General features: G+C 33.6%; 1 protein-coding gene across 6 annotated transcripts in view; it reads right to left on the bottom strand.

Annotated features, from left to right (window-relative positions):
* Positions 1–13345, bottom strand: part of LOC100932766 (acyl-CoA synthetase medium chain family member 1) — a 119797-nt gene that overhangs the window by 81993 nt on the left and 24459 nt on the right. For 5 of the 6 annotated variants that reach the window (XM_031942472.1, XM_031942468.1, XM_031942461.1 and 2 more), the window contains exons 6-9: positions 12786–12945; positions 4546–4625; positions 3006–3129; positions 491–571 (exon numbers count right to left, since the gene is read on the bottom strand). In XM_031942472.1, the coding sequence (XP_031798332.1) occupies positions 491–571; positions 3006–3129; positions 4546–4625; positions 12786–12945 (445 nt within the window). Of the gene's footprint in view, positions 1–490; positions 572–3005; positions 3130–4545; positions 4626–12785; positions 12946–13345 lie in introns of those variants that run through there. The other variant, XM_031942475.1, reaches the window with a different exon arrangement.

Genomic DNA, 13345 nt, shown 5'->3' on the forward strand with positions numbered 1-13345 from the left:
ATAGAAATAATTTCAGAGGGTGGGAGAAAAGCTATGTTCTGTAAAATGTGAGAGCTCTGTAAAACTTGTCCAACACCATCCAAATAGTTAGTGTTTGATATGGGATTTGAATCTAGTCTTCTGATTCCAAATCCAACACTTTTATCTGAACTATGCTTCCTTCCTCCTCATTTCTTCATGGAATGTATTCTCATTTTTAGTTCTGAATCTTTCAAAGTTTAGTTGTCCTCCCCCACAACTAGCTTTTATATTATGAAACTTTTCTAAAAGAATGGTTTTAAATGTATAAAATGAATTACATAGGATTACAAAGGAAAATAATTATATTGAAATAAAGTTATAAAAAATTCACATATCCCAGGGTAAGGAACAAGAAGAATGATAAATCCTTAGAGGAGGAATATATCTTTTCATTATTAGTGCCTGATACAGTGCTTCATGCATAGTAGCCACTTGACATCTGTTCATGGAATAAAATGGAGAGACAGACCTGCATCTCAAAAGGTGGAATAGCTTTCCCCATGGAGCCTTTCTTGATCTTCATCCCCCTGGACACTGCACAAGTTAATCCCTGGTGACCATAAAGAAACAAAATAAACAGATTTAATGGAAAGGATCCACTTGTATATACTGAAGATCTAAATAGTTCTCCCTCCATTACAAAATCAGAACAGTAGAAAAATTTTTTTAAAAAAATTCTTCCCAGCACTAAATCATATGATGTATATCATTCCAAAACATCGCAGAATTTCTCATGGTCCACTTTTATTTTTTTTGCCTTTCCAGTTGTTTTTCTCTTTAGAATGCTTCTCTACATCTTCCCTTTCCCCCATCCCACTGCTCCCTGCTCAGTTTCCTAACCTGTGCTCCCTTCCTACTTCTTCAGTTGTTTTTTCAATCATGTCTGACTCTTTCTGACCCCATTTGAAATTTTCTTGGCAAAATAGTTTGCCATTTCATTCTCCAATTCATTTTGTAGAAGAGGAAATGTATATAAAAGTTAAGAGACTCTCCTGGGATTATGTAACTATTAAATATATTTTTTTAAATGCTTGAATTTGTACTCCAGAAAGTGAGACTTTCTGACTTTAGGCCCAGGGCTCTATCCACTGTGTCATCTAGTTGCCCACTAGCCTTGACTTTTAACTAGTAGTTGATTCTCCATAGAAAGGGTCAGATAAGCAAACTCACCCTCAGGTATTAATAATTGAACTCTTCCTATATGAAATCAACTACAATCAAAGAAATGAATATTTAATGTCAGAGTCTTCCTCTACTTCCTAATCTATAAATCTGGGGGTAGGGTATGTAATTATTTTATCTCTGTAGTTCACTCTGGGTCTAATAACTAGCATGAGATAGTGTTTTAAGATTTAAGAACAATATTCACTGTACATATTGTTCCCTCATTTAATTCTAAGAACAATCCTAGGAATTCAATGCTGTTATTTCCCTCATTTTAAAGATGAGGAAACTGAGACAAGTTAAATAACTTGCCCAGGGTCACAAAGCTAGAAAGTATTTAAAGTAGGATTTAAGTTCAGGATTTCTTAATTCCAAGTGTAGCACTCTGTTTTGTTATCTCCTTGCTTGAAATCCTGAAATATCATTATAGGTTGGTGATGTAATCTGGGGGAAGGGCAGGACAGTGGGTTTCCTAGTGTTTTTCAACCAGATTATATGATGGAGATTAAGCATTTATTTATTCATTTTATTTTATTTTTTAAAATTGGTTTTTATTTTAGAGAAAAGCTTAAGACTATTAAAAGGATTCATAGTTAATTGATCTTTTCAACAAGAATAACATGAAATATATACATATATAATCAAGTGCCTTGTTAAAAACTGGTAAAGCCAGGGTACCTAGTTGGTATAGGGGATAGAGTACTATCCCTGAAGTTAGGAGGACCTGAGTTCAAATCTAGCTTCAAGCACTTAACACTTCCTAGTTGTGTGAATTATACTTAACCTGGGAATCATACTTAACCCCAATTGCCCCTATATAAAAAAAATGAGTAAAGCTTGCCTATAGAATTTTCCTAATCTTAAAATTAAATTTTAATTTATTTAAAAATTTTTCTTTTTTATTAAAGATTTTTATTTTCAAAACACACACACACACACACACACATATATATAATTTTCAACATTCACCCTTGCAAAAACTTGCATTCCAAAATTTTTTCCCTCCCTTCCTCCCACCTTCTCCTCTAGATAGCAGGTAATCCAATATATGTTAAATATGTGCAATTTTTCTATAAATATTTTCACAATTATCATGCTGCACAAAAAAAATCAGATAAAAAATGAGAAAGAAAACAAAATTCAAGCAAACAACAACAAAAGAAATATGAAAAAAAAACTATGTTGTGATTCATACTCAGTCCCCACAGTTCTCTCTCTGGTACAGATGGCTCTCTTCATCACAAGATTATTGGAACTGGCCTGATCACCTCTCAATTGAAAAGAGCTTAGTCCATCTGAATTGATCATCTTATAATCTTATTGTTGCTTTGTACAATGTTCTCCTGGTTCCACTCAGGATAAGCATTTGTTATATATCATTGTGCCAGGCTGGAGATACAAAAACGCAATAATTCTTGCATTCAAGGAGTTTACATTGGGCATCTCAAACTGTGTTGTCCCATAGATATTGGATACAGTATGTCTGTATGCCTGTATGTGTGTGTGAGAGAGAGAGAGACAGAGAGAGACAAAGAGAGACAAAGACAGAGAGAGAGAGAGACACACACACACAGATAGACAGACTCATATCTCACCTTTCCAGAGCTATCTTGTTTACAAAACCTGGATTGTAAGAGATAGTTTCTTTGCTTTTACTGAAATTCAATAAATATCTAAATGAATATATAAATGGATGGATGATAGGATAAATGTATAAATGAACTGATGGATAGATGGATAGAAGGATGAATGGATTCATTGATAATGCTGGTGATTCTTTCATTGGCCTCTAATACCCAAGGAAAGATCTTCCCACCTACCGTTTCTGACTGTCCATATATTTCATGGATGTTCAGACCTGTTGCTTTTTTCCACTTCTCAAACTCTTCAGGCAGCAGCATCTCACCACCAGCAGCACTATGTTTCAGGGTTGGAAACTTGTAACTTTTATAGAGGGAAAAAAATAAATATAAAACAAGATGAGTATAAGAAATAATACTTCTGAAATCTCTTTTGAAGCATCTGGAACTAGCCCTATTTATAAACTCTTTTCCTTGTTTCTCTGTGTGTGTCTCCTCTGTCTTTCTCCTTCCTCCCTCCTCTTCTTCTTCCTCCTCTTTCTTCTCTTTCTCTCTTCTCTCTCTTTTTCTTTCCTTTCTTCATTCCCTCCTTTGCTTATCTCTTTTTTCTTTAGCAAATAAAATGTATTAAGCCAAAATAATTGAAGTAGCAACTATGTATTACACCATGTGCAACATTTGTTATGCATAGTCTCCTGTCTTTCTGAAGTAGGAGGAAGGAGTGTGATTAAAATTTTTCAATGCAACTATTCGGAGTTTAGCTTTGCTACTACAACTTAGTTTAATTAATGTTCAAATTTTTATTGCTAAGAGTCAGTAAACAGGTTATTTATTAAGATTTCCACCCACCCACCCCCATCTTTCTGAACTTTTGGACAGGATCTTGGAAAAGACTTCAGTTGGTACAATTCTCATTTTATAAACGAGAAAGTGAAGCCCAGAGAGATTGTAAATGCTCAGTACATGGGAAGTAGAAATGGGATTCAGAAAAAAGTTGTCTGATTTCAATATTCTTTTTATTACACTTTGTGACTTGCTTATCATCTGGATTTTTCACTTTTTACTAGTTGTTTGAATAAAGTCCAGGGCTGGGGAGCAAAAATGAAAAGTCCATCAACTCCTGTCACTTTTTGGTATTGGGGCAAACAATGGAATAAAAAAAAATCAGAGACCTATTGTAGACTTTCACAAATCGTTTACCATTTCTAACCCTCACTGATAAAAATAAGGAGGTTGAATTAGATGCTTATTCTTTTTATGAGTGGCTCTAAACTCATTCCATTATTATTTAACTTATTTAATTCCAACTTTATTGAAAAAGGAGCTATTGGCTATTGTGAGGTTGGACGAATCTTGATTTATCATGTTTCCATCTTCTGTGATCAAAGAGAGCCAGTATCTTGAGAAAGGTCAGAATTTTGTTGTTTAAAATGGCAAAGATTATTGCAAGATTTGCATAGCAAAAAGCAAGTATGATCTTTAAAAGAAATTATAAAGATCAAATCATAACAAAGATTGATTAAAATTAGGTAGCAGTTCAGAGTGCTTTTGTAAAGAGGGATAATCAGATCCACATTTTACCATGTTTTCACCTTACTTCTTATTTTTGAAACAGCTGTTGAATAATAAGAATCTTAAAATTTACTGAAAATCCACATCAGACATCAGGTAAATTGCCCTTTTTTAGGTGTTGCTCTAGAGTTAAAATTACTCCATGTGCCAAAGAAAAAAAGATGAGAACCAACTGGATAAATGTGGCTACTGGATCTTCTAATTATACCTGGAAATATTGAATTGTAGAAGCATTCGATATACGGATGAAGCAGCTATTGTGCACGTGATGGGGAATTTGGAGAGTGTCTGGCAAATGAAAAAAAAAAGACTTTTTTCCTCAAAGACAGAAACATTGTTCAATTACCAGAATACCAATTTCTTTCCCATGAGGTTCATTCTTCATTAACAAATCAGTTAATTCATTCATCATAACTCAAGTACTTATTAATAACTTAAAAAGTTAATCACTAATAAGAACAATGAAAATCAAAATGACTCTCAGATTTTGTCTCACATGCTACAAATTGGCAGATGACAAAAGATGAGGATAAATAATGTTAGAGATATAATGGGAAAATAGGCATACTGGTGCATTGTTGCTGGAGTATGTGAGACATATAGTCGTTTTAGAAACCAATTTGAAATTAAGCAAATAAAATGATTAAGATATCCGTGGTCTCTGACTCAGACACATGCCAAGAAGGCAATTGATAAGAAAAAAGATCCTCTATAAACAACCTCCCCACACCCCATACATATATACACACAGATGAGCATTTTTTTTTTTTTGTGATAACAAAGAATTACAAAGTGGATGTCCATGATTGGGGAATGGTTAAACAAATTGGGGTACATGAGTGTAATGGAATAGTACTATGCTGTAAGAAATGATAAATATAGATAAGAATGGGAAGATCTACATAAATTGATGCAGAGTGAGATAAATAGCAGTAAAACAATATATACAATGACTATCATAGTAAATTAAAAACCACATACACATAGAAATCAAAAGTGAATGTTGCAAAATTATAAAGGATAAGCATGACTCAAATGAAAATGTAGGAGAAACCACTTCCATCCTGCCCATTTATTAAAATGGTATGTCCACAAGTATTATACATTGAACACATTTTCAGACTTTTTTGATGTCTTGATCAGTAATATTTATTTTTTTAATCTTTAAAAAATGTTATTTTTTATATGAAATGACCCCTAGGAGAAGAAGAAAAAGAGTTATCAAGGGTAACTATATTGATATAAAAATAAAGGATATCAGACATCCAAAAAAGCTGTGTTAAAAAAAAAAGAATCTACTAAACTCAAGATACTGGGAATATAAAACTCACCCTCATCCTCAAGAACCTTACATTTTAGTGCAATTTATTTTTTTATGTAAAAATCATTGATAGAGTGACATTTATATATTCTAGGAGTTAGTGTTTACAAAGAGAAATTACCAGACAGAATATAAAGAATGCTGTAGGAAAGGTACAAATAAAATGTTATAAAAGAAGCAGTAATAAAGTTGAACTTTGAAGGGTGAGTAGGAATTTTATAGGCACCTGGCATGAGCATAGACCCTGAGGAGGAAAAGCATAAGGAATGTTTGGAGAATGGTGAGTATTCTGGTTTGAGTATTCTGGTTTTACTGATTAAATTTTGAAAAGAAGGCTGGCATCTAACTCAGGATAGTCTTGAAAACTGGCCAACCAGCTAGATGGGTTGTTATTTATTCTTCTACATCGGGGTTCTTAAATTGGGCATCTGTGAACACACACACACATACATTATATATATATATATATATATTCATATGCTTTAAAATTATATAGACTATATCACATATATTATATGCTTATTTACATGATATTCCAAAATATATCACAAAAATATATTAATAAATAATCATCATCATATACTATATTATATTGTTTTATACTATAATATATATATTATATTACATATTATTATAAAGTGAAATTATACATAATATACAATACAATTTGTTCTATTTTTATAAAGAGCCTACAATATTGTATAAATGAACTATATTTTAATAACTATATTTCAATAATATTGATTTCCTTTGTAATACTTTGTATTTTATCTTATACATTTAAAAACATTCTTCTGAGTAGCAATCCACAGACTTAGAATCCTCAAGGGGACTACGATACAAAAACAATTTTAGGATCTTGATTCTAGCATAAGATAGGCTCCTTGAAATTGAAAATAGAAAACTCAAAAAAAAAATAAACACTGCTATTGTTGTTGTGAAAAAATATTAAACTAAATAATTTTCCATGAGCAAGACAATATGAAAACTGGACTACGAAGACTGGAGAAAGGTAATTTTTACTGAAGAAACTGATTTTTCCCTTCAAGGTTATAACAGAACTACTAATCAAAGTCCAAATGAACCTGTAATACCTACATACCTTCATTAGATTGTAAAACATACACGCTAAAAAATGTTTGGGGAATTTTTTTTCCTTCCAACGTGCCTGGAAGTCTTATTCCTATTTATGGAATAATGAAATCTGATAAATATATTGATATATTGAGAAGCAAAAGTTTTCAAGAATTATAGAAATTCTCTAATGTAGAGGGAATACTGCAACACAGTCTTTTACTTGACAAACATAAGAAAAGGTTAAGATATTTATCCAAGTTAGGAGGATAAACATTCTTCAATGACCTGGAAATTTACCTGATTTTAAACTCTATGGAAAAATCTCTGTGCTATAATCAAGGCTAGAAAATCAAAAAGATAAACTTACTATTCAATATAATAAATGGGGGAGAAAAGAGAGAAAACACTTATATAGTACCTATCATGTGCCATTTATGATGTTAAGCAAATATAACCCCATTTGATCTTCACAAAGCCCTGGGAGATAGGGGCTAATAATAGTTTAATAATTACCTCCATCTTACAGTTGAGGAAACTGAACCAAACAGAGGTTAAGTAATTTACCTAGGATCATGTAATAAATTTCTGAGACCAAATTTGAACTCAGTTCTTCCTGTCTTTAAACCCAGAACTATATTTACTGTACCATTAAACTGCCTCAAAGTATAAGTAAATTTCATGATTAAGTATTAAGGAATTTGTGCAAAAATACTTTGAATACCATGTCAAATCAGGTAAAATAAGTAATTGTAGCAAAAGGGAACCATACTGCATATTAAAAATCTTTTGATGATGTAAAAAAAAAGACTGGGTCAAAATTTGTACTTTAATCAGTAAGGAGATATTGAAATGTTTTTGAACAGGGAAACAATATCATAACTGGTCTTTAGAAAGAGTAATCTGGCAGTTGATTATGTAGAATGGATTGGAGAAGAGATTGGAGGTAGAGAAATCAGTTAGGAGGTTACTTCATTAATCTGAGTTGAGAGATAATTAGGGGAGTAGTAGTGGAAATGCAGAGGAAAAGTATTAGACAAAACCCAATACCCATTTCTATTAAAAACACTAGAGAGCATAGGAATAAATGGAGTTTTCCTTAAAATAATCAGTATTATCTATCTAAAACCATTAGCAAGCATCATATGTAATGGGTAGAAACCAGAACCATTCCCAATAAGATCAGGGGTAAAACAAGGTTGCCCCCTACCTATTCTTGTTACTATTCAGTATTGTATTAGAAATGCCAGCTTTAGCAATAAAAGAAAAAGAAATTAAAGGAAATGTAGAAGAAGAGATGAGATCTAAAGATATTACAGATATGTGTTACTTTCATGAGATTTGGGAGTGATAAAGGACCTCAGAAGTCACTAGCCCAACCAAATACAATTGAAATCCCCATTATGTTGTATCTAAAAAGTAGTTATTTTGCCTTTACTTGGAGACAGTTTATTCTACTTTGGGACAGCTTTTGTGAGGAAATTTTTTTTCTGAAATCAAGTCTCTTTATCTCATTGTCTCTTTTATTTACTTTTCCTGTTCTGCCTTCAGGGGCCAAATGAAACAAATGTGATTGACAAGTTTTCATCAAATACTTGATCATAAGTATCATATGCCTCCAATTTCCTGACCTATCTCAAAACCATTTATTGTCTTGGCTGCTTCCTCTGGACACACTCCAGCTTAAAACATGTCCAGAAATGCATCCAATATACCAAAAGAAGTCTGAAAAAGGCAGAAAGCAAAGAGACTATTATTACCTTCTTCTGGAAGGATACTGCTCTCAATGAAGTATAGAATTTATACCACATTACATGTGGTAATGCCTCAACACATTGTTTAATTGTAATGAACTTGCAGTCTCCCCAAACTCCCAGATCTTTTAAATAAACAAATCTGTTTAACCATAACTACTTATTCCATTGTGAGATTGGTTTTTTTTGGACCCAAAGTATATGAATTTGCATTCATGGCTTTTGAATTCTACTTTATTAGATTCTGTCCACACTATATACTTCAACAACAATACTATATGATGACCAATTCTGATGGACCTGGCCATCCTCAGCAATGAGATAAACCAAATCAGTTCCAATGGAGCAGTAATGAACTGAACCAGTTATGCCCAGTGAAAGAATTCTGGGAGATGACTAAAAACCATTACATTGAATTCCCAATCCCTATATTTTTGCCCACCTGCATTTTTTATTTCCTTCACAAGCTAATTGTACAATATTTCAGAGTCCGATTCTTTTTGTACAGCAAAATAACGGTTTGGTCATGTATACTTATTGTGTATCTAATTTATATTTTAATATATTTAACATCTACTGGTCATCCTGCCATCTGGGGGAGGAGGTGGGGGGAAGGAGGGGAAAAATTGGAACAAGAGGCAATTGTCAATGCTGTAAAGTTACCCATACATATAACCTATAAATAAAAGGCTATTTAAAAAAAAAAAAGAAGCAACAACCTCTATGTTACTATTATTTCTGTTGATTAAAATCTTTAAAATGAAAGAATTTTCCATTACTCTAAAAGTAAAATATTGGTTCTTTTCATTTATAGTTACTGATAATTCAAAATTACAAATTGAAATAAAGTCTTTTCAGAATAAAAAAAAAAAAAAGATTCTGTCCAGTGGCAGCTAAGTGGTACAGTGAATAGAATAATGGGCTGGGAGGCAGGAAGACTTTAGTTCAAATTTAGCCTCAGATATTTCCTAGTTTTATGACTCCAGGCAAATCACTTAACCTCTATTTGCTTCAGTTTCCTTATCTGTAAAATGGGCATAATAATAAGACCTATTTCTCATGGTTGTTATGAGCATACAATGAGATGATATTTATAAAGTCCTTAGCACAGTGTCTGGTATATAATAAGTACTTGGTAAATATTAGCTATATATTATTATTAAAGTCTCTATATCAAAAATCCCCCAGCTTTGTAACTCAGCAGTAATGGTAGTTTTTGGTAATTACTTCTTTTCTTTTCTAAATAGCTGTCATTTGTCTCTTTAATGATTTTGCTCTGGAGTTTTTTCAGGACTTGAAATCAAGTTCACTGGCCTATAGTTGTACCTTCTATTATCTTCCCTTTTTTGAAAATCAGGACCACATCTGTGTTTGACTACTTTTTGTGACAATTTTGTCATTTCCTATGATTTTATATAGATCACTGGGGGTGGTTCTACAAGTTGCACTTGCTAATTCTTTCAGAGCAACTGGGTACTTTCTTACCTTGCTTATCTTTAGCATTAACTTCCTGTTATTCATTGTTCTGTCATTTCCAATGCAAAGGTCATTCTCATTGGCAGGGACAGAAAACACAAAGAATTAATCTAGAAGATGTGAAATCAAAAAGGCTGAACATGGGGGCGGGGAGATAAATTCAAGGGAAGAGTCAAAGATGAGATGGAGAGGATGAGTGTCATTTCTTAAGAGAAGGGTGGATGGGTGTGGCGGAATAAATAGGGAGAAGAGCTAGTTTGAAGGGTAAGGGAACATTTGGTTTTAGACTTATTCAGTGTTGGCAGAACATTCAGTTGGAAATGTTTAACAGACAGTAGGAAATATAGGTCAAGAGCACAGTAGAGGGATCAGGGTTGTTGATGTACATTTTGGAGTTATCTGGAAAGGAGTGATCATTGGAGCTAAGAAGGAAAATAAATTGTTAAAGGGGATAATGTAAAGAAAGAAAAGGATCTGGAATAGCACAACAATGTTTAGGGGGCATAAAAACCATTGAAAAAGACTGGCAAGAAATAATCAGTTAAGGTTTCTATGGAAGTTAAAGTAGGAGAAATTTCAATAAGAAGATAATTAACTGTCTAGAGAAGCATATAAGTCAAAGCACTAGAAAAAGCATATTAAACTTTGTGATTAGGTGGTCATTAGTGACTTTGGAGAGAACAATTTCAGTATGAGTTTGGGAAGGAAGACATATTACAAGGGATGAATGGTTGAGTGGATAATCCATCCTCAGACACTTACTAGCTGTATGACCCTGCATAAGTCACTTAACATCTTAATACTAAAATGGGAAGAAAAATAGCATCTACCTTATAGAACTGTTGTGAGGATCAAATGAGGTAATATTTGGAAAATATGTGCTAGTGCCTGGCCTGGTTAGCTGGTAGTTGTCCTTTATTCTAAAAGAGTACCAAAATGACATCACTATGTTGGGGTCAAAGTACAATGTGTCTCACTATGATTGATCAGACCAATACTAACTTGTAAGGCTTTACCACAGGTCAGGCACAAATAGTTCTTGTGAAATTTTGGAACGGAGATGACTCTAAATTTGCATATCTCACATTCTTTAAACTACTACAATTCTGCTTTGCTCAGAGCACAGTGCCTTCTTTGATATGGGTATTCCATTCTGGGTGGTCTTGTGCTAGTATTCTCCATGTCATGCAATCGATTACAAGATTCTTTAGAGACTTTTAGAATATTCTTGTATTGTCTCTTCTGACCTTTATGTGAGCACTTGCTTTGTGTGAGTTTTCCATAAAATAGTTATTTAGGCAAATGATTGTTTGGTATTTTAACACTGTGGCCAGCCCATTGGATTTGTGCTTTTTGCAATAGAGTTTGACAGTCACAGGTCATCTACCCAAGAGCTATAGTGGCTTCAGAAAGAGCCAAGGAACAATATATTTCCTGCTCGACAACTCCAGAAGAAATGCCAGGAGAGCAGAGGTCTGTATATAACACTCATTGATTAAAGAGTTTTATATTGTCAGGCATGAAGACTTGTAGAAGATCATGTAGAAAACCATTTTCCAGGTGAAGGATCAGCTTATTAAGAGAACTCTGGCCAGAATCTTGCCAGCAATGACTGAGAGAGACACACCTGTGACTGTCACAGTATTACTTTTTTATTTTTTTATTTCTTTTTCCTTTATAGAGATGGACAGTGGAGGGATTCTTGAACCTCAAGGGATAAACTCCACTTGCTTATAACCTGGAAAATTTCAGCCAGCTTTTTTGTATGAGCAGCAGATAAGCTAAGTAAATCTTAGCTGGAATAGAATCAGGAGAAAAGCCTGAGAGGTCAGTGGTATCAGCATTGATTGGTGATAGTCTGTTGACAACACTATGGGAGTGTTCATCCATCTTTTTATCATTAATCAATGTGACTTTATCAACACTGAGTATTTGAGATGTACCTAGGACATTGGCTCACAAATAGCCTTCAGTGCATCATAAAAACTATGAATGGTTACTATGAATTTAATTTGCCTTTTTATTGAACCAAGAATTTATTGAACCAATATCTCTCTATTTTTTTTTTTTTGCTTGTACTTTACTTTTGATGGAGTTAGAGATAAATAAACTATTCTTCTTAGAGATAAATAAACTATTCTTCTGGTAAATCCTGTGGACTTTTCATTTTTCATTTAGCAGCTTCTGAATTTTCCCATAATTTTCATCAAACAAAAAAATTTTTTTTGAGTGTTCTGGTCCAGATGAGTAAATGTGATCCTCACATCAGAGGTGCTAGTCTGCTCTGAACATCCATATATCCTAGCTACTGAGTTCCACATAAGTGAAATGACTTGCTTAATGTCACAAAGACAGCAAAGATTCAAAATAAGATAATAGGGAAGTGGATGAAAAGCTAGAAAGGACCTTAGAGGCCATTTAGTCTATTGTCTTCATTTTTTAGATGAGGAAGTAAAGCTCAGTGGCAAGGCAACTAGGTGATGTGGTGGATAGAACACTGGTTTTAGAGTCAGGAAGACTTATCTTCATGAGTTCAAATATGACCTCAGATACTCACTAGTTTTGTGACCCTGGACAAGCCACTTAAGCCTTTTTGCCTCAGTTTCCTTATCTGTAAAATGAACTGTAGAAGGAAATGGCAAACCATTACAATATTTTTGCTGAGAAAACCTTGAATGGAGTCACAAAAAGTTAGACACAGCTGAAAAATGACTTATCAATCACCTCTGGCTTCAAAGGTATTGTTAGTTCAATGAACTACATGGCTGAAGTATTCCTGTGGGGGACAGTGGGTCAGTTAGGGTGAAGATTTATTCTTCTTACCTTCAGAATGGTCTCAGGGTTGAACTGAGACATGTCACGGATGAAGCTGCAGGCTCCTGCGTTCCAAGGTTCTATCATTGTCCCCACAAATGATAAAATCCAGCCAGGGTCTGATAAGCACCATGAGATATCAGAACTCATAAGTTTCAGGATTTGCCTGCTAACTCCAAAATATAAATATTAGTAGTTGAGGGACGAAGTGGGAAAGAAAGCACTATTCAGTTGGGTGGTGCCCTAGCCCTGAAGTCAGGAGAACCTGAGTTCAAATATAGCCTTAGGTACTTGATATGTAACTAGCTGTGTGACTCTGGACAAATCACTTAACCCCAATTCCCTTGCCAAAAAAATTGTGGGCAGCTAGATGGCACAGTGGTTCTCAAAGTGTGGTGCAGTGAATCCTAGAGGGTCTCTGAAATCCTTTCAGAGTGTCTACAAATTCAAAATTAGTTTTTTTTCTATTTATGATAAATATCTATTATATAACCCATATAAACAAAAACTCTTTGGATATATTCTCAATAGTTTTAATACCATAAAGATACTGAGAAAAAGAGTTTGAG

The sequence above is a fragment of the Sarcophilus harrisii genome, chromosome 1 (genome assembly GCF_902635505.1).
Source record: "Sarcophilus harrisii chromosome 1, mSarHar1.11, whole genome shotgun sequence".
NCBI classification, from domain to species: Eukaryota; Metazoa; Chordata; class Mammalia; order Dasyuromorphia; family Dasyuridae; genus Sarcophilus; species Sarcophilus harrisii.